Source organism: Capricornis sumatraensis, chromosome 19 (genome assembly GCF_032405125.1).
Source record: "Capricornis sumatraensis isolate serow.1 chromosome 19, serow.2, whole genome shotgun sequence".
Taxonomy (NCBI): Eukaryota; Metazoa; Chordata; class Mammalia; order Artiodactyla; family Bovidae; genus Capricornis; species Capricornis sumatraensis.
In genome coordinates, this window is record NC_091087.1 from 9,659,886 (window position 1) to 9,683,700 (window position 23,815).

Below are 23,815 nucleotides of genomic sequence, written 5' to 3' on the forward strand. Positions count from 1 at the left end.
ACCCCACTCTATCACACCCAGCAGGCACCCTGGAGTGATTGAGGGCTCCCATCCTGAAAAAGGACAGGAAGGACCAGGTGGTCATACAGTACAAGTGGAACAAGAACAGAGGGTAATCATAGATTTAAGACAGATCATAGATCCCTACATTTGAGGGCTCCAAACTAGTGTCATGTGAAAAAGGGAGTCTTGAATACATTATCAAAATTACTGTGCAAGACCATGAATAATTAGACACTAGAGAAAAAGGAAAGAGATGAAAATTGTCTTCAGGATTGAGTGACAAGGTGGAAAATCACAATTCAGGAGGCTGGCAACCAAGATTTGACATGCCATAGAGTGATTTTTAATTACCTCTTTTACACACAGTCCCCAGCACTCACCAGCAAGGATACAGACAAGGGCTACAGGTTGATACTCATCCCAAAGACATACAGTCAAGGAAAATGACTGTAAAACAGAAATCAGCAGTTGGGGGCCACACAGTTGTGGGAAGCTTAGAGTGTCTCTTTTAAATACAGATTCTTTCTTTTTCCCATATAAAGACTACAGGAAAGACCTAATGGAGGGGAAGATATGTTGCAAAGCAAACAGTGAATGTGGGCACAGGAAAAGCCGAAATGCAGAGCACAGAGAGCAAGAATAACTTCTGATAGGAGGAGAGACACCTTCCTCTGAGAAAGACATGCGGGCAGAGCCCATGCGTCCTGCCAAACAGGAGGAAGTAAACCCACACTATAATCTTCTCATTTGAGCTCAGCTGCGAGGAAAGATGGGAAGTGAGAGGGGAGGCCTTAAGGAAAGACAGAATGCTCTGCATGGTGAAGACAATGAATGTTAAATCATAAAATTATTGGGAGACTTCTTGTAGTCAGAGACCATTTCTCCTAGTTGGGTGACTAACATCATTTTGAAACCTGGGCAAGGGCTAAACACAACCATGATGTTAAAGGGCTGGAGAAACTTCAAATAGATTTCTTTGGCATCTAGAAGGCCAGGCAGAACCAGTGCTTAAGGACAGGATGAATGAAACTGAAACTGTTGACAGGCAGGAGACTGGGAAAGACAAGTGACAGTGAAACGAGTCTTCTCAAAAGCAGATGGCAAAAGTGTGATCTTGACGTTTTTTAAAAAAAGAAAAGATAAAAAAAATAAAGCTCAGGGGTAGGTGAAAATTTTTATAAAATACGATAGTGTTCCTGAATGGTTTTCGCTGAGATGCTATTTCCGAGCATGACAGCAGCATTCAAAATAGGGTAGTGAGGAAAATGGTTACCCATTCATCTCATAAATATGGAAAAATCCAAAATAAATTTAGATTTAAACTACCTTCCAATTAAATGTTAACCATCACTTAATTTTTTTCTCTGCATCAGCAGACCAAACTTTGGATCAAATGAAATAATAATCTGATTTTTTCCTCATTAACTACAGAAAATAGTCACCTGAAATGTTACTCAAGTAGGCAGAGTAAGTTAATACTTCATTAAACAAAACCTCAAGGTTACCAGAGGCACCGTTCATGTCAGCTTCACTGTACTCCTGACACACAAGGCCCACCCACGCCAGGACCCAGGACTTCCTTACACGTACACAGCCAGTGGCCCCACACACTCAAACATCAAAAGGATCAAAGCTCTCTTGCAGAGATTAAATATGGGGCTACATTGTATTTGAAATGTATTGGTAAAATCTGGGCATGCATATAAAAATGGAGGTAAAGTCCGATGTACAAAAGTAAAGTCTGATGCTATAAAGAACAATATAGTATAAGAACCTGGAATGTTAGGTTGATGAATCAAGGTAAATTGGAAGTGGTCAAACAAGAGATGGCAAGAGTGAACAGTGACATTTTAGGAATCAGTGAACTAAAATCCAACGGAACGGGCAAATTTAATTCAGATGACCATTATATCTACTACTGTGGGCAGGAATCCCTTAGAAGAAATGGAGTAGTCATCATAGTCAACAAAAGAGTCCAAAATGCAGTACTTCGGTGAAATCTCAAAACAAAAGAATAATCTCTGTTAGTTTCCAAGGCAAACCATTCAATATCACAGTAATCCAAATCTATGCTCCAACCAGTAATGCTGAAAAAGCTGAAGTTGAATGGTTCTATAAAGACCTACAAGAACTTCTAGAAGTAACACATTAAAAAGATGTCCTTTTCATTATAGGGGACTGGAATGGAAAAGTAGGAAGTCAAGAAACACCTGGAGTAACAGGCAAATTTGGCCTTGGAGTACAAAATGAAGCAGTCAAAGACTAACAGAGTTTTGCCAAAAGAACTCACTGGTCATAGCAAACACCCTCTTCCAACAACACGAGACACAGCTCTACATATGGACATCACCAGATGGTCAATACCGAAATCAGATTGATTATATTCTTTGCAGCCAAAGAGAGAAGCTTTATACAGTCAGCAAAAACAAGACCAGGAGTTGACTGGCTCAGATCATGAACTCTTTACTGCAAAATTCGGACTTAAATTGAAGAAAGTGGGGAAAACCACTAGACCATTCAGGTATGACCTAATTAAATCCCTTATGATTATACAGTGGAAGTGACAAATAGATTCAAGGAATTAGATCTGATAGACAGAGTACCTGAAGAACTATGGCTGGAGGTTCATGATATTGTACAGGAGCCAGGGATCAAGACCATCCCCAAGAAAAAGAAATGCAAAAAGGCAAAATGGTTGTCTGAGGAGGCCTTACAAATAGCTGAGAAAAGAGGAGAAGTGAAAGGCAAAGGAGAAAAGGAAAGATATACCCATGCAAATACAGAGTTCCAAAGAACAGCAAGGAGAGATAAGAAAGCCTTCCTCAGTAATCAATGCAAAGAAACAGAGGAAAACAACAGAATAGGAAAGACTAGAGATCACTTCAAGAAAATCAGATATACCAAAGGAATATTTCATGCAAAGATGGGCATAAAAATGGACAGAAATGGTATGGACCTAACAGAAGCAGAAGATATTAAGAGGTGGCAAGAATACACAGAAGAACTATTTAAAAAAGATCTTCATGACCCAGATAACCACGATGGTGTGAACACTCACCTAGAACCAAACATCCTGGAGTCCAAAGTCAACTGGGCCTTAGGAAGGACCACTACTAATAAAGTTTGTGGAGGTGATGGAACTCCAGTTGAGCTATTTCAAATCCTCAAAGATAATGCTGTTAAAGTGTTGCACTCAATATGCCAGCAAATTTGGAAAACTCAGCAATGGCCACAGACTGGAAAAAGTCAGTTTTCATTCCAATGCCAAAGAAAAGCAATGCCAAAGAATGCTCAAACTACCACACAATTGCACTCATCTCACATGCTAGCAAATTAATGCTCAAAATTCTCTAAACAGTACGTAAGGCTTCAACAGTACGTAAATTATGAACTTCCAGAAATTCTAGTTGGATTTAGAAAAGGCAGGGGAACCATAGATCAAATTGCCAACATCCATTGACTCATCAAGAAGCAAGAGAGTTCCAGAAAAATATCTACTTTTGCTTTATTGACTGTGTCAAAGCCTTTGACTGTGTGGATCACAACAAACTGTGGAAAATTCTTCAAGAGATGGGAATACCAGACCACCTGACCTGCCTCTTGAGAAACCTGTATGTGGGTCAAGAGGCAGCAATTAGAAATGGACATGGAACAACAGACTGGTTCCAAATTGGGAAAGGAGTACGTCAAGGCTGTATATTGTCACCCTGCTTATTTAACCTATATGCAGATTACATCATGAGAAACACTGGGCTGGATGAAGCACAAGCTCGAATCAAGATTGCCAGGAGAAGTATCAATAACCTCGGATACTCAGATGACACCACTCTTAGGTCAGAAAGCAAAGAAGAATTAAAGAGTCTCTTGATGAATGTGAAAGAGGAGAGTGAAAATGTTGGCTTAGATGTCAACATTCAGAAAACTAAGATCATGGCACCTGGTCCCACATCACTTCATGGCAAATAGGTGAGGAAACAATGGAAACAGTAGCTGACTTTATTTTTGGGGCTCCAAAATCACTGCAGATGGTGACTGCAGCCATGAAATTAAAAAACACTTGCTCCTTGGAAGAAAAGCTATGACAAACCTAGACAGCATAATAAAAAGCAGAAACATTACTTTGACAACAAAGTAGCCTAGTCAAAGTTTTGGTTTTTCCAGTAGTCATGTATGGATGTGAGAGCTGGACTATAAAGAAAGCTGAGCACCAAAGAATTGATGCTTTCGTACTGCGGTGTTGGAGAAGACTCTTTAGAGTCCCTTGGACTGCAAGGAGATCCAACCAGTCAATCCTAAAGGAAATGAGTCCTGAATATTCATTGGAAGGATTGATGCTGATGTTGAAACTCCAATACTTTGGCCACCTGATGTGAAGAACTGACTCATAGGAAAAGACCCTGATGCTGGGAAAGATTGAAGGCAGGAGATGCTTGGATGGCATCATCGACTCAATGGACATGAGTTTGAGTAAGCTCTGGGAGTTGGTGATGGACAGGGAAGCCTGGTGTGCTGCAGTCCATGGGGTCACAAAGGGTCAGACATGACTGAGAGACAACTGATATAAAAATGATCAACTGTGACCTCAAAGCCCCTGAAATAATTTTTTTACAGTGTCTTAGGATTGATTTCTGATAAAATTCTAGTACTCAAATATAAAAGTTATTTGGGGAACTACAATATATTCTATTTCATTCAAAACAGTGACCTGAAGTTATGTTCCTTATATATTTATTAGAATACAAAATATAAAATTAAGATAAAGTCAGTTTTTATATAAAGCCAAATTACTGATATATTTTTCTTGTTAGATGAGACTGTGCTGGAGTCATGGTAAAGTTAAGAATAGTTTTAGGCTTTAACTCAATTTTGTGAGCTACTATTCTCTTTCCATTAACCAAAAGATACACTTATTCTAGAATATTAAATATAAAACAGTTTTTAGGCAAATCAGTGGATCCCAAATCAACAGATCGTTTCTTTGAGGCTACTTGGTTATGTATATCAAACACCTAAATATATTCATACTATTTGACTCAGTAATCCTCCTACTGAAACATTTCTCAAGGAAAATATGCATAATAATTTACATACAAGGATATTCATCAAAACACCATTTAGTGTATCAGAACAACTAGCTAAACATATAATAGGATAATATTAATTATACACTGGCAACCCACTCTAGTACTCTTGCCTGGAGAATCCCATGGCCGGAGGAGCCTGGTAGGCTGTAGTCCATGGGGTCGCTAAAAGTCGACACGACTGAGTGACTTCACTTTCACTTTCATGCAAGAAAATAGCATATAGTTCTTAAAGTATCTGTAAAATATGTTCAGTAGCATGGAAGTGTCTGTAACATAAAGTTACATGCAAAAGAATAATAAAAATGTATCCATACAGTATGTAAAATACACATCTATATTACATGTGCATGAAAAAAAAGAAAAAAATACATCCATATGTATTTTTCTATCTGTTCTAAATTTTCATAGTGGGCAATTTTTTTTTTAATTTTGGTAAACAATGGACACTATTTTGTTAGGGCAGAAAAGGTGCAGTGAGTACCTAAATTGTCAACAGGCAGGCACACTGCCGTCCCCAGCCTGCTTTTCACAATATAAAGTCAGAGAACATTCCTGCACCCAATGTTAAGAACATGGCACACTAACACAAAGTCACATGTTATATAGAAAACTCCATGGGTGTTGTGATCATTTACAAAGTTCACAGCTGGATAAAGGAGAATTTCTGCCTTCCTTCTCACTTAAAAATTCTCCTTCCTACTTGCCTCCTGTCACACCTAAAAAGAACATTCATCAAAGTATCTGCTAAGGCCTGCAGCTCTGCTAACACCTTGGGTTTCAGCACTTGTTCTGATCAGGCTGTAAAACTTCTTAGTGACTCTGTACCATAGGTGGCTGCCCCCAGGAGGATGATGGGCTCCACTTTAGGGACGCAAACACTCCCAGCGGTTCCACTTTTTCAAAGGAAAATATAAGAAGTACAGAAATAAACAATTTAATTTTGGACAGTATAAACTGGCATGTATCTGCTTTTTAATTACATATGGCTAAATGTCCCAGTATCTTGAGTATTTCAAGAGAAAAAAACAACATCCAGTTTCTTGTCACACTTTTACCATTCAATCCCATCTGTAGCTCCCTTATGTCTTTTCCGTGCCGTCTAGTCCTATTCACTCTCCTCCAAACTGCTTTTCAGAACACTCTCAGCATCTCCTCTTTTCTCATCCCCACCTTCACCGTCACCGACCCCCATATCTGGCACAGGCTGACAAGTACTGTCTGACTCACTCCTGGACTCCAGGCAAGCACCCTCTCTTCCTGAGTTTCTGCACAACTTCACTGGCAATGACAGCTTGCCAGAGCTTCAAGTCTGAAATGACAAAGGCAACACGTGAACAGGCATGCTAAACTGCAGACACGTGGAAAAGCCCAAACTACTGTCATTTGGATCCATGCTGCTGAGGGTTTCTTTGGTGGATGAGGGCAGTTGTACTCTTAAACCTCAAGTATTTAGACTGAAGGCGACCACACAAGAATGTGCTCGTCAGCACAGCGCAGGTGGACCAAAGTCATGAAAGACGATACAAGAGGAATTATTAAGTAATATCAATTATTTTGAGAATTAAAAAAGGAAACATTCACTGCATTGCCTCTCCCCAGTTAGTTCCATAGTTAACTTACAAATGCAAGATGCTTTCATAAGCCTGGGACTTTCAAAATCTATATATACAGCTAATTCTGGACTGGTTTTTCCAGTAGTCTTATATGGATGTGAGAGTTGGACTATAAAGAAAGCTGAGCGCCGAAGAATTGATTTTGAACTGTGGTGTTGGAGAAGACTCTTGAGAGTCCCTTGGACTGCAAGGAGATCCAACCAGTCCATCCTAGAGGAAATCAGTCCTGAACATTCACTGGAAGGACTGATGCTGAAGCTGAAGCTCCAATACTTTGGCCACCTGATGCAAAGAACTGACTCACTGGAAAAGACCCTGATGCTGGGAAAGATTGAGGGCAGGAGGAGAAGGGGATGACAGAGGATGAGATGGTTGGATACCATCACCGATTCCAGGCACATGAGTTTGAGTAAGCTCCAGCAGTTGGTGATGGACAGGGAGTCCTGGTGTACTGCAGCCCATGGCGTTGCAAAGAGCTGTGGGGTCGCAAAGAGCTGGACATGACTGAGCGACTGAACTGAACTGAATTCTGGACTAACCTGTTAGAGTAAGCATCAATTAGATATAGCACTTCTCTCTGAAGCATCAAAAATATTGTTCTGTCATACATACAAAAATGGGTCCCTGACACCTCCCTTTTCACCATCGTAACAGGCTCAATAGGCTGTGTGCTAGCATTCTAGCACATTTCTCTTATATTTTAGGGTTTTGTCATGATTACTGTTCTCAGCAGTTCCATTATAATGTAGATAGTCTCACAAATCTCTGCAGAAGTGTGATCTAGAAGTACTCACACTTATCTCACACAGAATATAGTTCAGTAACATGTGAAACTGATGCATGAGTCCTTCCTCTGGATAACTGAAAGCACCTATTAATACTGTAGCATGAGCAAATTCTGATTTTCTATTTGCACATTATTGCATAATCTTGGGCAAAGACTGGAATATCAGGAAATTGGATGGCAACTAGTAGGTGCTTGCTTTCCTGTCAACCTTTGTTTAACAAATTTCATTCCACTTTTCTCTGAATTAAGCTGGAGGAAATAAAGAGGATTGTCGTTAATGGTTTAAAAAACAGAAAGATAAAAGGAGAGAAATTACTGAGCTCATTTGATGCTTGGAGTATAGAAAAATTTCACTCAAAATTCCAAAAAGATAAATGGAGAGAAAAATAGGAGGTAAGATCCCCATTTCTTACCTCATCAGGGAAGATACCATGCAGGTTGGCAGCCAAGAGACAAGGAAGAGTGTCAACCTCCGTATTTGACCTTTCCTCCTTGATAGCTCAGCTGGTAAAGAATCCGCCTGCAATGCAGGAGACCTGAGTTCGATCCCTGGGTTGGGAAGATCCCCTGGAGAAGGGAAAGGCTACCCACTCCAGTATTCTGGCCTGGAGAATTCTATGGACTGTATAGTCTACAGGGTCGCAAAGAGTGGGACACGACTGAACGACTTTCACTCATTCACTCACTCCCTAATCTCAGTAAACCAGCTGGTGCCCAGGACCTGCGCCCCCTGCTGGTCCTCAGAGCTGGTGCAACCCAAGGTGCAGTTACAGTTAGAACAGGGTCCCCCTTTCAATGCCTGACCTTTGCTAGTCCAACCTAGCTGCCATACCCCTCTTATTCTGGGAGAGAAAGAGAAGAAAAGCAAAAACTTCAAGGAACATCTGTGTGTAGGGCTACCACTTAGATAAACCATTTCAAAGCGCTAAGTTATAAAATCAGTTACTTACTATCTTTACTGTGCTATAACTTCTTCTAACCAGATACTTGGAGAAGGAAATGGTAACCCACTCCAGTATTCTTGCCTGGAGAATCCCATGAACAGAGGAGCCTGGCAGGCCACAGTCCATGGGGTTGCGAGAGTCGGACACGTCTTAGAGACTAAACCACCTACCAGCCAGATCCTACAATCCATTATCAGCAGGATTTCACCTATGGTAATCAAATATGAAGTAAACTTTGAAAATTACTATTTTTTTTGGTTATTGATTATATCCAAGTTTGAGTCACATTATACATTTTGATTTATATAATCTAAATAGGTAATTTCCTAGTTACATAATATTTGGCACGTCCACATTTTTACTCTTTCATAATAAAATTAAACAGTTTTACACTTTTCATTTTGCAATCTGTAGTTCAGGCAAGCCCAAGTCTTTGTCCCTATATTCACACAGGTTTTCTTGCTTGGATTTTATGTATAGATAATTTTGTTTGACGTGAGGCAAGAAATCAAGAGGCTTCCCTGGTGGCTCAGCGGTAAAGAATCTGCCTGCCAAAGCAGGAGATGCAGGTTCAATCCCTGGGTCAGGAAGATCCCCTGGAGAAGGGAACTGGAACCCACTCCAGTATTCTTGCCTGGAGAATTTCATGGACAGAGAAGCCTGGCTGGCGACAGGTTCACAGGGTCACGAAGAGTTGGACATGAGTGAAGAAACTTATTTTACTTTATTTTAGCATTAAGTGATATTTCCATATTGAGTTTTTTTCTTAGGTGACAATGGAAAGGTCATTCTTTGGATACAACTGAAGCATTTTAAGGGGCTTCCCAGGTGGCTCGGTAGTAAAAGAATCTGCCTGCCAAGCAGGAGACATGGGTTGAGCCCTGGGTAGGAAGATCCCCTGAGAAAGGGAATGGCTACCCACTCCAGTATGTCTTGCCTGGAAAATCCCACAGGCAGAGGATCCTGACAGTCAAAGAGGTCAGACAGGACCCAGCAGCTGAAGTGAAAGTGAAAGTCACTCAGTTGTGTCAGACTCATTGTGACCCCATGGACTATATAGTCCATGGAATTTTCTAGGCCAGAATACCAGAGCGAGTAGCCTTTCCCTTCTCCAGGGGATCTTCCCAACCTAGGGATCGAACCCAGGTCTCCTGCAGATGGATGCTTTACCAGCTGAACCACAAGGGAAGCCCCTCAGTAACTGGGCATGCATGCAAAAAAACATCTTAACAGCCAGCTACAGTTTTCACTTATAAATAATTAACTATAAATTCAACCCGAATAGTGAACATAAGCACGTTTGAAACCCAAAAATCAAGGAGCCTGAGTGCAGACTATAAACCCTATTGTTTATGGACGACACATCCCAGGCTCGCAGTGCACAGCACAGGTGATTTGAGGAAAATGGGCCACACTTTGACTGTATGGCTGCAAGCTGCCAAGTGACCACCACTTGGACACCCAGGTAAACCACGTGCAGTATCAAATGACAAGAAGCAGTGGTCTCTGAAAGGCAGATCAGAGCCTCACGTTGTCAACTGTTCACAGACTCAGAAATCAGGGCTAGAAGGCAACTTAGAGAATCTATTTTAACATACTTGCTTAAAAAAACAGATCAGCTTGAAAACAAGTGAGTCTAATGACTTAGCAAAGTTAAGAGAAACCCTTCTAGAATCTGGGAATTCTAACTAACTCTTTTCCACTGCTGAGGGCAATTTTGCAAATTAGACCCCCACAGCCTCTAAAGGTAAAATAGCCAGGAGTATTGAGGAAATTACCTAGATAATTAAAATCCCAAAGAGTTCACAATAATAAAGTAAAATCTCAAGCTTTGAGACTAGTTTTTCAATCATAAACACAAGCTTTGGGGCAATAGAGTATAACGATAAAGCATGGCTTAGGAGAAAAGAATCTATAGATATATAATATTTCCAAAATAACTTTTTAAACCAGCTCCCTGTGATTCTAAATGCCAGAAACAAACAAACAAACAAATGAAACCCATGACACAATCAATCAATGAACACTTTTGCATCTCTTTACCTTTCTGAATCTACTTTGGTTTCCACACCCATTACCACCAGCCAAGCCCAGATCCCCAGTGGGGCCTCCACAGAGCTGCAAAGCAATACTGCCTTCTTTTATTCCTGTGGTTCTGGAACAGTCCAGAAGATGCATTTGCCTTCTGGGCTATTGCCACTGACTATTCATTCAAATGGACAAACTCTTCATAGAAGTATAGAGAATTAGTCATACAGGGAATTTTAAACATGTCTTACTCAAGGGGATGTTAAATATATCACCAGAAACTTTCAACCAAAGAAAATCTTATTTTCCATATAAATGAATAACATAAATTATATAATATATACAGTATACTCTATAATTTCATTATATATAATATATATTACAGATTATAATAAATGTTTATGCAACATGATATATTCAAAGATACATGTCAACCCTCCCTAGTCTGAGAATCACAGCCCTGCCTGTTCTTCCTGCCACAGCTCCAAGAAAGAATCTCTAGCCTTCCAAGAAAACACCTGTCAAGCCCATCAGCCTCAAGGAGACATATTTTGTTCTCAAAATTAACCTACTGTTGTTGGCCCAGAGTCTTTTTTGCAGATGGTAAAGAATCTGCCTGCAATACAGGAGACCTGGGTTCGATCCCTGGATCATGAAGACCCCTTGGAGGAGGGATAGGCTGTCCACTCCAGTATTCTTGCCTGGAGAATTCCATGGACAGAGTAGTCTGGTGGGCTACAGTCCATGGGGTCACAAAGAGTCGGACACAACTGCATGACTAATGTACTTGCTCAACACAACTACGTCTGTTTCTGTATCATTTACTCTTATAATACGAGAAAACAAGGAGGTTTGAAACAGATCTTCCTTCAGTATGACAGACAATATTATTATAGAAGAAAATCTCTGTTTTTTATCAATCTAATTGTAAGAGATGTTTAATGTTCATTTTCATAAAATAGTACCCATTCTTATATGCACTTGTAGAATTTTTTAATCAAAATTGTGTCTTCTCTGCAGTTTGGACAAGGTCACAAAAAGAGGCTTTATTAATGCAGTAATTTTCTCAGTTAACATTCCTGGGGACTGGCTGTATTAAAAATGATTCTAATTCCATGGGTTAGGCCCACATTTCCTAAACTATGTTCTACAGAAAACTTCATGAACTATTAATAAGGTTCATCATCCCCTCACAAAGAAAAAAATCTCTAAACATGTATTTTAAATACCAAACTCTTCACTCCTCTCATGAAGATTTACAAAATCATTGACATATTAAAGGGCTTGACAATATCTGCAGTAAAGAAACCTGTTTTACGTCTCCAACATAATTTCTAATATTATTCGAGCAGAAACACTGATTATGGGGCACATATGCACATTCTATATAACAATGTTCTTTTTTAATTAATTATTTAATTGGAGGATAATTACTTTACAATATTGTGATGGTTTTTGCCATACATCAACATGAATCAGTCATGGGTACACATGTGTTCTCTTAAGCAACCATTATTTTAGCCCATACCACAAGGAATTACATTCTCATAGGGAATTTTGGTGCCCAGGGCCAAAACAAAGGAAAATTCAGACATGAAAACTCATTCAATAGCACAATCAGCTACATCCTCAAACAGAGGGTGAGAATTATCTGCAGAATGTTTAACAGCATAAAAAGGAATATAGCACAATCAATCCTGCTCTTCATACATTCAGTTATTCCCAACCTCTTTCAAATAAGCACACTGCTTTGGAAAGGCAAAAGATGGTATACAACAATGGTGAGAAATCCTGCAGGCATGAATTTGTGTCAGCTCCTGCAATCCCTCCAACACCACAGAAGGCTTCTTGGTCTACACCTTTGGAACCACTATTCTAGACCATAGGAATGGCACTGCTTTCCGTGATCTGGATGTCTTTTCTGCGACAAGTTCCCAGGAATTCATATGTGTAAAGCTATGGTTAATTTCATGTGCTTGTGCACAGTTCTGTGCACACTCAGTTGTGTCCAAATCTTTGCAACCCCAAGCCCACCAGGCTCCTCTGTCCTTGGATTTTTCCAGACAAGAATACTTGAGTGGGTTGTCATTTCCTTCTCCAGGGGATCTTCCTGACCCAAGGATCGAACTAATGTGTCTTGAGTCCTCTGCATTGGCAGGCAGACTCTTTTTCTTTTTTAAATTTTTATTTTTACTTCATTTTGCTTTACAATACTGTATTGGTTTTGTCATACATTGACATGAATCCGCCACGGGTGTACATGAGTTCCCAATCCTGAACCCCCCTCCCACCTCCCACCCCATATCATCTCTCTGAACCATCCCCGTGCACCAGCTCCAAGCATCCTGTATCCTGTATCGAACATAGACTGGCGATTCGTTTCTTACATGATAGTATACATGTTTCAATGCCATTCTCCCAAATCATCCCACCCTCTCCCTCTCCCTCAGAGTCCAAAAGTCCGTTCTATACGTCTGTGTCTCTTTTGCTGTCTCGCATACAGGGTTACCACTGCGCTACCTGGGAAGCCCTCTATGTGTTTGGCAAACACCCAAATAAGGGAATCTGTCCAATAAAACAAACAGAAGATGTAGTTTTACCACAAGAGTCATGTGTTACACAAATGCATTTAACAAGTATTCACCAAGCGTATTCTACATAACAGGCACTGTCCCTGGTGACTAGTCTTTCAAGCTGATATACAGACATCTCTCAGATGGATTTTTAGAGTCATCATGATTGGGAAAAAAAATTCAACAATATTACAATGAATTATTCAAATTGTTGTCTCTTTTAAAACAATTTTTGGTTTGCACAAAAATTCACAGATTCACAAAGATTCACAGATTCATATACACAAACAACTTGTAATGATGGGTGACCCAGAAAACTTGTTCCTTCTACTCATTAAAGTTAACAGCTGCAAAGTCTAATTCAAAAAAATTAAATTTTAAAAGAAGAGTGATGTGATATTGAACTAAGTAGCTAACACATTATACATATGTATCAAACACAATCAGAGTCATATAGCTTTAAAACAGTAGATTTTGCTATCCTTTAAAGTCAACTCAAAATAAAACAAATGTATTTCATGTCATGAATCATAGCATGACTTAGTAAATATTTTAGATAAAAGGAATTCTTTCATTGTAGAACTTAAGTAAAATATGATGATGTAATCAATAGAATCCATACCCTCTCTCAGACTGATTGGAAAAGCACAAATTAGAACTTTTGAAGAGCTGTGACATTCTCATAACTTAATCTTACTCCTATTCATCTGAAATGTTAGTTCACACATGCTAAGGTTTTTGTTAATTATATCAATGCTTCTGTGGAAAAATGCAAAAAGGGATACATGAGTTAACACTTACAAATGGCTTCTATTTCTCAATATAGTCTCCTGGTAACCACAGAATAAAAGAATTCTACATCTCCCACCACAGAGATTGGAGGCAAGGTCTCCATCGTGAGCCCTCTTGAATCGACAGGACTGAACAAATTGCCAAGAGATAAAACCTATTTCAGTCCTAGTCTCCCAAATTTTGCCACTAGAGAGTCTTCTTAATGGCTGGCATAAATGGCCCAGAAGTAAACTGTGCTGAAAAGCCAGCAAACAAATGAAAACCACTGCAGCTACACTGCACTGCTGAACAGCCATCAGAAAGGCAATGCAGAGCTTAATGAACCTCTGTATTAAGAAGAACCACCAAAACTTCCCTATCATATAGGAAAGCTCAAGTCGCATATACTTCCAGTTAGACACAAAACTGAGTGTAACCAAGGCACCAGTGTCCAGTGTTTGAAATACCCCCATTAATCCTTACACAGGCTGTACATCACAGGGCCATCACAATTAGTTCCCTCCTCTCCACACTGAGATCAGTGTAAAAGCTCTCCAGTGAAGGGGCTAAATGCTATAAAATACGTGACAGCTGAAGGTGCTGTGCCTGCATGCTAAGCCTCTTCAGTTGTGTCTGACTCTTTGAGACCCATGGACTGCAGCCCACCAGGCTCCTCTGTCCACGGGATTTTTCAGGCAAGAACACTGCAGTGGGTTGCTATGCCCTCCTCCAGGGGCTCCTCCTGACCCAGGGAGCCAACCCACACCTCTTACATCTCCTTCACTGGCAGGTGGGCTCTTTACCACTAGTACTACCACTACACTGTATACAATTATGCAAATTCTGATTAAATTAAGTCCCCTAAAATTAAAACTACATATATCACATTTAGCCTGTAAAAGGTTCTTCTTGGTCATAAGCCCAAATTCTGGGTTGTAAAAATATTTCATTGGAAAGCCACCTACCTATTTATTCATGTACTTTTATATCTACTCTTTCATTCATAGATTTTTCTTTCAACCAGTATCTAATAGACACTAGTATCTATTTATATAGCAACTATTTAGATTTTGGTTTTGCACTATGAAAGGGTGTTCTTAGACACACAGATCTGCCTCATGAGATTTACAGTCTCAAGGGGAAAAAAAAGGGGAAGAAAGCCTCTAAACAAACAAGCACACCAGAGTCATACTCACTTGATAGCGATCACTGGATAGTAATCATCACTTGATAGTGATAAAAGGAAAGACTAAGAGAGCACGGAGACGTAAACTGGAAGATCCACTTCAGATGGCAACGATGGTCATGGGAAAAGGTTAAATCTTACCAGGCCCTAAGAAAGCATTTTTTAATTGCTCTGTAACACAACGAGGTAGAAAGAAACAGGATCAAGTCCCAGCTTCGTATCAGTGGGACATCAGCGCTGTTCCTAAGGCTATTTTCTCACCTGAACAATGGAGATGAGAGTAATATCTACCTATAAGGTATACTTCACTAAGCCGATCATCAGGTTTGATGATCAAATATGCAAAATATTTGAAACATTTCATCAACTGCAAAATGACATTAAGCTGTTGTTAGCTGTCATCTCCCTAAGTTATACCTCAATATGCATCACAAGAAAATTTTACAGATTCCCAATGGTCAATAGGCTTGTTTTATTTAAACCAAATGTTCAGTAGGCTTCAAGCATGATGAGAGTATATATGATATGATACTTCAGGAGATAGTGGAGGACAGAGAACCCGGTGTGCTGCAGTCCATGAGATCAAAAAGAGTCAGTCACGACTCAGCAACTAAACAACAAGAGTGTTATGACACAGAACCCACAGGAGAAAGAAAGGTTCTGCTACCAATGGAAGGAAAGAAGAGCTCTTACAGATGACAGTATTTACAAAATCAGATGTTTGAATTCATATTGCTTCATTGGCAAAAATTATAAAGTTTTTAATATATAAATAAGCAGATTTGTGCCATTAATTCAAACCAAGTGCTTACTTCTATGTGCAACACAACATAGGATCTACTGAGCCTGGCAAAGGCTCCAGGAAGAGGCTGCTCAGGACAAGGCAATGTGTGGAAGATTCCTTTTCTAAGAGCTGTAGCAACATAAGCTTTACAGCCTCCCTGAGGGGAAAGACAAAAAGCACCCTCTTTGCCTCCCATATCATTCTTTCTAATGTTAAACAGAAACCTCCTTTCATAAAGAGCATATTATATAAGCGCTATTCTCATCCATCTCTTAAGTTTATTATATGCTTCCTTGTCAGTGCCCCAGCATTGATGTTTAATCATAACTTAGGCATGAAACATACTTCCAGGGAGTAGTAATGTCCTCAGTAAACAGTCTTACCTCCTAAATGCAGCAACCTGGAACCAAATGCCAACATGCTCACTGGACCTTACCCCTGGAGTGCCTTTCCTGTAAGTGGTTTTTCAAACCCAGTTGGGTCAGAGAAACACTTCTTCCTTTCTGCTGAGTCATCCCTCAGCTTAAGTGGTAACAAGAGCATTAGCACATTTCCAACATTTAAAATGCTAGTAACAATTCAAATGTGGTTAACAATTCATATGCTGACTCTGAACTAAGCCAGAGCCTCTCTAGAAGAAATCAGAAAAGGACAGTTTTCTAATATGTGTGTGTTGGGCTGTGACTGTGTGGGTATCTTTACCTCAATTTTCTATGTAGAGCTAAGCCCTTTGTGCTATCACCCAGGCATTTTTGTGCCACGGGTATCTGAGGAGCCAGAGACTGAATTACTGAGTATTAAGGGACTTGCCTAAGGCTAGATGTTCCCATAAATTTAGAAACAGAACCTGAAACTCCCAATCCCATTAGGCTCTTTGCAGCACAGCAGCTGAACTCCTGGGACTCAGCTCCTCCGCCTGAGGACCTGGCCAGGTGCTGGACACTCGGTGCCTTGCGGGCAGAGCAACTTCAGCACAGGGAGGGGAGTTGGTTAACATAAATTTGATCAAAACTGCCTAGAAGCTGAATTCTCCAGCTAATCCCAGCTGACTCAAACCACGGTGACCTTCTCCTTTCCCCACTCTTCTGAAAACAGGAAAGACAAAGTGAGAGCAAATGCTTCTGTGTTGTGCACGAAAGTCAGCTGCACCTATTTTACAGTGAGGCAGCACCAAAGCTGCTTGCTGGGACGTTCCAAAACCATGCTCTTATGTACCATACTCATTTTACACTGAGACACCAAAAAATACGTTGATTCTGAAGAGGAAAATGCAATCAATGAGGAAGGAATACGCTACAACAAGCATAAGAGACAAATATACCTCTCATAATAACTGAACACAGCAGATTATATGTCTCCTAAAAGGAACTTACAACTAAAAAAAGATAACAGTTTATCATTTATATGCAAGAAATCAGAAAAAAACAATTCTATAGTTACATTTTCATGAACTATATAGTCCACGGGGTTGCAAAGAGTCGGACACAACTAGTCAACTTTCACTTCAATTTTAACAGATGAATTAAGTGCATAAAATAGTAAAGTACAAGTTAAATCATAGAACATTAGCCTTTTTATTACTAGAGTTTGAATCTAGTTTTATATCCTTAATATTTGTGGATTAGTAGCTAAGTCATGTCTGGTTCTTTTTTGACTCCATGGACACACCAGGCTCTTCTGTCCGTGGGATTTCCTAGGCAAGAATACTGAAGTGGGTTGCTATTTCCTTCTCAGGGGGATCTTCCCAACCCAGGGATGGAACCCACATCTCCTGCCTTAGCAGGCGAATTCTTAACCACTGACCACCAAGGAAGCCCAATATCCTAATACTTTAATTAAGTAGAAATTGAGAATGTATAGTTTCTTTCTGAATTAACAAATCAAACAATGGCTTATTCTAGTAATTCAAATTCAAAAAGAACTCATATGACTACTTTAAAATACTGTTCTTGTTATCTGAATGATTTTTAAAGAGTTCCAGAACTACTTCAGCCTCTTTCAGTAAAAAAAGTATATTTTAAAATTAAACTTTTCTAGTTTTATATTTTAATATTCCCTTACATTTCCTATATTTTCAATAATTGTGTCCACTTATCCCTCCACCTATCTATTCAACAGCTTTATTTCACACTTGGACCAGTGCTAAAATTTTAACACCAGAATTATAACACATGCATATAAAATTTTTCAGTAGACAGTATACTTTCATATGTACAATCTCACTTAAAGAAATACGTAAACCAAATCTCAACAATTAGTTAACCATGCTTAGTTTTAAAAGACTATCTGAACATTTAAAACAAGAGCTAAGAGAACAAGGGAAGTTATGTAAAAGAAAATGGTTTTTTGTTTGACTGCTGTCAAGTAAGCTAATTAAAAAAAGAAGTGGAAAATTAGGAGTTTGGGATTAACACACATACTACTATATATAAAAGAGGTAGACAATAAGGATCTACTATATAGCACATGCAACTAAATCCAATATCTTGTAATAACCTACAATGGAAAAGAATCTGAAAAAGAATATATATGTGTATATATATGTATATGTTTATAACTGAGTCACTTTGCTGTACACTAGAAACTAACAAGATTGCAAATTAACTATATGTCAATTTTAAATAAAGTACACAAAAAGAAAAATTAGAAGCTTAGGAAAAATGAAAATACAAAATATCTCCATTATCACTGAAACATGTTATAGCAAAATAATGTTAAATATTAAAATACTAAAATCCATTTTGATTGTTAATATAAAACCAAAATGCATAACGATATACACATGTATATGTACAATATATCTATTTATTTAATTTTTTGAGGTCAGAGGCATTCTTTGGAGGCATTACCTATATGACCATCAGTAGATACTGTTTTGCAACTGTTTAAAGAGAAAAGTAACTATTTGCTTCATGTTCACCCTCAAAGTGTCCACTAACAAGAGCACATCTGTCCTACCTTGAGATATACACCCTTTTCATATCCTTATTTCAGATATTAATGGATCTTTATTTCACTAAATATGTTTTCAAAAGCATATCTACGAAAATTTGAGAACAGTTTCAAAGAAACTTCCATGATCATTTACCCTGAATTTTCTTGCTAACTTTGCTCTTCTCACTCCATCTGAATTAACATCTTTGTCACAATATTAATCTTAAACCACAACTTAAATCATGTCAATCATCTGCTTAATAATCTTTACAGGCTCCTTAATTCTTGAAAATTAATTAGCATCTGAAATCTTTGGCAAGGCAGAGAAGGGCCTAGGTGAACAGGTTTGTCCTACTTTTCCAGTTTCATCTTTTGAGTCTCTCCACATTTCCGGTCCTGCTGATCTATCCATCCATAGCTTTGCCAGTTTCTTCTCTAACCCAAAACATCCTCTTCTGTCTATGCCAGTCACAGTTCTATTCCCCCTACTCACCCACCCAACTTAAGTATCACTTCATAACTTCTTGCAGAAGGCTTTCCCTGTCAGAAGTCCTCTTAGTCTCTCCCCTTCCTCTTTCTGCCTCCTTCCCTCTGCCTTTCCTTCCCTCTCTCTCTTAGGGCATGCCCCTTTCTTTTTTCGTAACCTAACAACACTTAAGTTTTGGGTAACTAGTAAGGCAATTAATTAAGGAAGTTCACAAATATAATGCATTGCTTTTAAGCAACGTGATTAAAAACATGGGTTTAATCTTATGACCACATACCCAGTTTTTTCCCTATAAAATGTCAGCTCCAAAATGATACTTAATATTGCTATATATTTGGAAGTTCCTTCAGTAAAAAATAAGTCAAATATAGCAGCTATGACTATGAGCTATGATCCTGATCATGAGTTATAGGAAATCAGGTTTTTCTAGTGGATGTTGTTACCAATCCACTTGTGGAAGATATTTCAGATGCCAGTTAGTCCATCTGTCCAACGGCCTTCAATTTCCAAGTTCATCAATTCCCAATTTTTCTTTACCATAAACTTATACAGAGAGAACCACAAAAATTAACATCATAAAAATGCAAAACAAAAGGTATACAAGAATGCTATGGTACATTATGCATAATTACTGGCTTTGGTATAGGCACTTAAAGATTATTCAATATAATGGCTAGTATCCTCAATTTGTCTTCCTAGTGTTGGGTTCAGAGAAAACTGAGACATTTCAGTTCATAGCGCATGAAGTTTTTAAAGGTGCTAAATATCAGCATGATGTCTAAACAACTGGATAACTAAGTTTAAAAATTCATTCACAGGAAATGTGTAACGATTTGCAACAAGACATTCTCTAGTCCCTGGCTGTTTAAACACTGTACAGAGTTAGTTCACATCAGTATGTTTTCTTCATTATTTGACAACCAATATAATACTTTTTGACATAAAAATCCACTAAATAGTCTATTAACTTCTATACAAAACTTTCTTCTCTATAGAATATGAAGTTCCCAATTAAGGAAATCACAGATTACAGAGTATATCTTGAATATATTAACTTGTTTCCTTAAGGTCATAAGACATACTTTTGACAGACTGATTTTTCAAAAATTTGAAAAAGTAAAATAAATGTGATGTTTTTAGTGTAATATATGTAAAGTCTCTGTTTCATCCTGTTTTTATTATTAACAACTTATTTATCTATTTATTATTCATACTTGAATATAAATGTCCTTAGTGATATACATTGAAAGAAAAGTACTTTTTAAATCACACATCATAATTTTAAACCTTTAGGTTAAGAGTAAAAAATTAATTAACAGTAGTTTCATGTAGTCAAAGATTTCTTCCTACAAAATCCATACTAGTGTATGCCTTTAAATATATCTTGCTAAACATCTATTTAAAATTATGATTTTAGTTTATTGGTAAACATCCGCATTTCTATGTTATTAGAATGTTTCTCAAAAAACTGTCCATAAAACATCCGCTTGAAAAAAAAAAACTGAAGCACTAGTTTTAAATAGTGACCCCCAAGACTGCACTTCACACCACTGAATCAGAATCACAGCCTGCGAGTAAGCATGTCCACCAGAGGAGAAATCCATGGAGTCTACCTCATGGCTCATTATATTCTTGGTGCTATATTTTAGAAAGAAAAGTTGCCAAATGATTTTTTCCAAAAAAAAATTTTTTTTTTCCAAATTCTCATCCTCACAATTTCTAAAGTGTCACTCAGAAACAGAAACCTGTTTTCAAAAACCCCTGGTATTCCAGTTCAATCAAAAAATGAAAGGGGTCGTTTTTCTCCTTATTCCGTGTTGTCTTAACGGTTCCTGAGGAAGCTTGTGACACCCACTTCACACCTCCGGACAGACAGGGACCTCCACTCGCCACAGGTCAGAACACAGAATCTCCTCGCGTTAACACAGCCCTAAGTGACACTTGGTTCTCCAGCTTTCCACTCTCCCTGCAGAGACGGCCCGCCAGACCCTCCAGCACCGTCAGCACCTCCGACAGAGCCCGGCGGATTGGGTCCGGGTTCCGTGTCGCGAGCCCGCCCTCGGAAAAGCCACTGGACTCAGGAAACGGACCCGAGACAGCGCAGGACACGCCGACCACGGCCCTCCGCGCTCTCCAGCGGCCAGCACCTCCTCCACCAGGAAGCAACCCTTGAGTCCCCCTCACCCAGAATACACGCTCCCCCGCAACTGCGCTCTCCTCCCCCGCCCCCCGGCGCCTGTTGCTAACGAGGCGAGACGACCCCGAGCGGCCCGGGCACCGGGGGGCCGACCGCGGGACCGGCCGGGAGCTCGCGGGCGGCGAGCGGGCCCGCTCCGGTGAGCCCGGACCCCTTCCCACCGCAGGAAGGCGCGCCCTCCGCGCGGCTCCGAGCCGACGACTGCCCAGTGCGCACAGGCGCGCGGGCAGGCGGAGGCCGGCGCGGCGAGGACCGCTCGGGTCACCCGCCCGGTCAGCTCGGCCCGGCAGCGAAGGCCTCCAGCCTGGTCCCGAGGCCGCCGGCGTGCCCACGCGGCGGGGCAGGGGCTTGCGCCCGAGGAAGGCAGGCACTCACCATGTTGACTTCGGAAACCATGTCTATGCTGGCGATGTCGATGTTCATCCCCACGCAGACCGGGGGACCTGCGGAAAGTGCACACGACACGGCCGTGAGCCAGGCTCGGGCACGGGCTGCGGCAGCCCCGGGGCCCGGGAGCCGCCGGGGAGGGGGCGCAGGCCGAGCCCTCCCCGAGTGGCCTCAGCTCGGCGGCAGCGGCCCCCGCCTCCCTCCTCCGCCCAGGCCCCCAGCGCGGGGGGTCGCGCAGCCCGTAGAGGCGGCGCACAGCCTACTTACCCCCGAAGTCCGGTCTCAGGCGAATGTCGTAGCCTTTCAGCAGCTTGTCCACCGTTTCCTTCACAAAGGACATGTTCCCAGGATCGTTCACGCTGCGGGAGGGGTGGAGGGGGGGAGAGAGAACCGGGTCAGGCGGCGGCTCGCCCGCCCGTGCCCGGCGCGCACACCCGCGCACCGTGCCAGCCGCCCGGCCCGCTTCCCGGCAAGCAAGCCACGACCCTACCTCTGCGCGCAGCACACCACCGCCACCAACACCGGGGCCGAGAAGATGCCGAAAAACCTTCCTCCCGCAAAGCCCCACATCCCTCCGCCGCGCCCCGGCACGGGGGAGGGGGCGCCCCGCCGCCGTCGCGACCCGCAGCCGGGGCTGCTCCTGCTGCCGCCGCCGCCGCCGCCGCCGCCGCGCTGGCCCCGAGCGGAGGAGGGCGCAGGGGGAGGGCTGGGGAGGCGCGCGCGCAGGGAGGAGCGCGGGCGCGGGCGCGCGGCGAGGGCCGGGGCGGGGCGCGCGGGCCGCGGCGCAGCGCGCCCAGCCGGGCCCCGGCTCCAGCGCCCGCGGGCCCCCGGCGCCCAGCGTCCCCGCCGCCTCGCTGGCTGCGGAGCGTGACCCGGGGCTCTGCCGGCCCCGCGCGCGGGCTGCAGCCGCGACCGCGCGGCGCCGGGCAGCGCCAGCGGTGGGCCGCGCCGCCAAGCTCCGCTGGGCCTCCAGCCACCCGCGAAGGAGGGGACGGTCGGCGACGGCGACGCGGGCAGCAACGGCGAAGGAGACGCTCTCCACTCCTCCCGAGACGTCCCCCCTCAGCCTGCTCCCCGGCCTGGCCCTTTGGCCGCGACCCCCGTCCGGCGGCGGTGCAGGCCGAGCCCGCGGCGGCTGCGGAACGCCTCTGCCCGCAGACCTGCGCTGCAGCGCGGGAGGCAGGACGCCGGGCCCGAGGGAAGCCCCCTGCCTCACCTGCGGGGCTCCGAGCCTCTCGTCCCCAGGGTCCAGGAGAGCCAGATGGGCAGCAGGATGGCCGGGAGCCCAGAGCACATGGCGCGGCGCCTCTGACCCGACACGGGTGGGATCCGCTCTCCCCCGCAGTCACTGAACATCTAACGGCGATACGGGGATCCCCGCCCCCGCCCCCACCCACGGGCTTTCCCGCCTGACCCATCCAGCCGCTTGCAAGGCGGCCGGATTAATTATTTATGCAATATAAAACCATTTTCTTAAATTGGTTCCTTCAACTATTTCTCTCACTCTCATCCCCTGAACATTCCATGTGAGCACTCCCTACCTACTCACATAAATACTCTTAAATGAGTGTTAAAGAGAAGGCCAAATAAGCAGGCTTGCTTTATTATCAGAAGCTAGAGTCCGCATCAGACATGGAGACCCTGGACTATCATTCCGAGGAATGGAAAAATAAGATGCCTTTTCTGGTGCAGCCCGGAGCTGTCCGTGGTTCTTAACATCAGACTAGGAACCTCGTGTTCTCCAAGACCGGATCAAACCCTCTGATTCTCATTTTAATAGACCTCCAGCACTTTGGCCAAGAAACAGATAAACACCACGGTCCACCCTGCCCTGTGTATCACTGCTGTGTTCCTGAGTAATGTTTGCTCCCCCAGGCTCATAGATTGTAGATTTTTCTTTAAAAACTGTGTGCTTCAGGCATCTAATATTGAGGAAGATGATTCCACATTCCTACTTGTGGAATACTTTGTGCAGCAAAACCTGCAAATCAAGTCCATTCGTTGCTTGATAGACTTCCTCGGGCCATTCCAAGACCT

General features: G+C 42.0%; 1 protein-coding gene across 3 annotated transcripts in view; it reads right to left on the minus strand.

Moving 5' to 3' along the window:
• GABRB3 (gamma-aminobutyric acid type A receptor subunit beta3) overlaps positions 1-23,074 on the minus strand; it is a 281,905-nt gene extending 258,831 nt beyond the window's left edge. Inside the window, exons 1-3 of one of the 3 annotated variants that reach the window (XM_068991199.1) lie at positions 22,995-23,074; positions 22,046-22,137; positions 21,767-21,834 (exon numbers count right to left, since the gene is read on the minus strand). In XM_068991199.1, the coding sequence (XP_068847300.1) occupies positions 21,767-21,834; positions 22,046-22,137; positions 22,995-23,074 (240 nt within the window). Of the gene's footprint in view, positions 1-21,766; positions 21,835-22,045; positions 22,138-22,268; positions 22,349-22,994 lie in introns of those variants that run through there. The other 2 variants (XM_068991198.1, XM_068991200.1) reach the window with 2 other exon arrangements.
• Between the last annotated feature and the right edge of the window lie 741 nt (positions 23,075-23,815).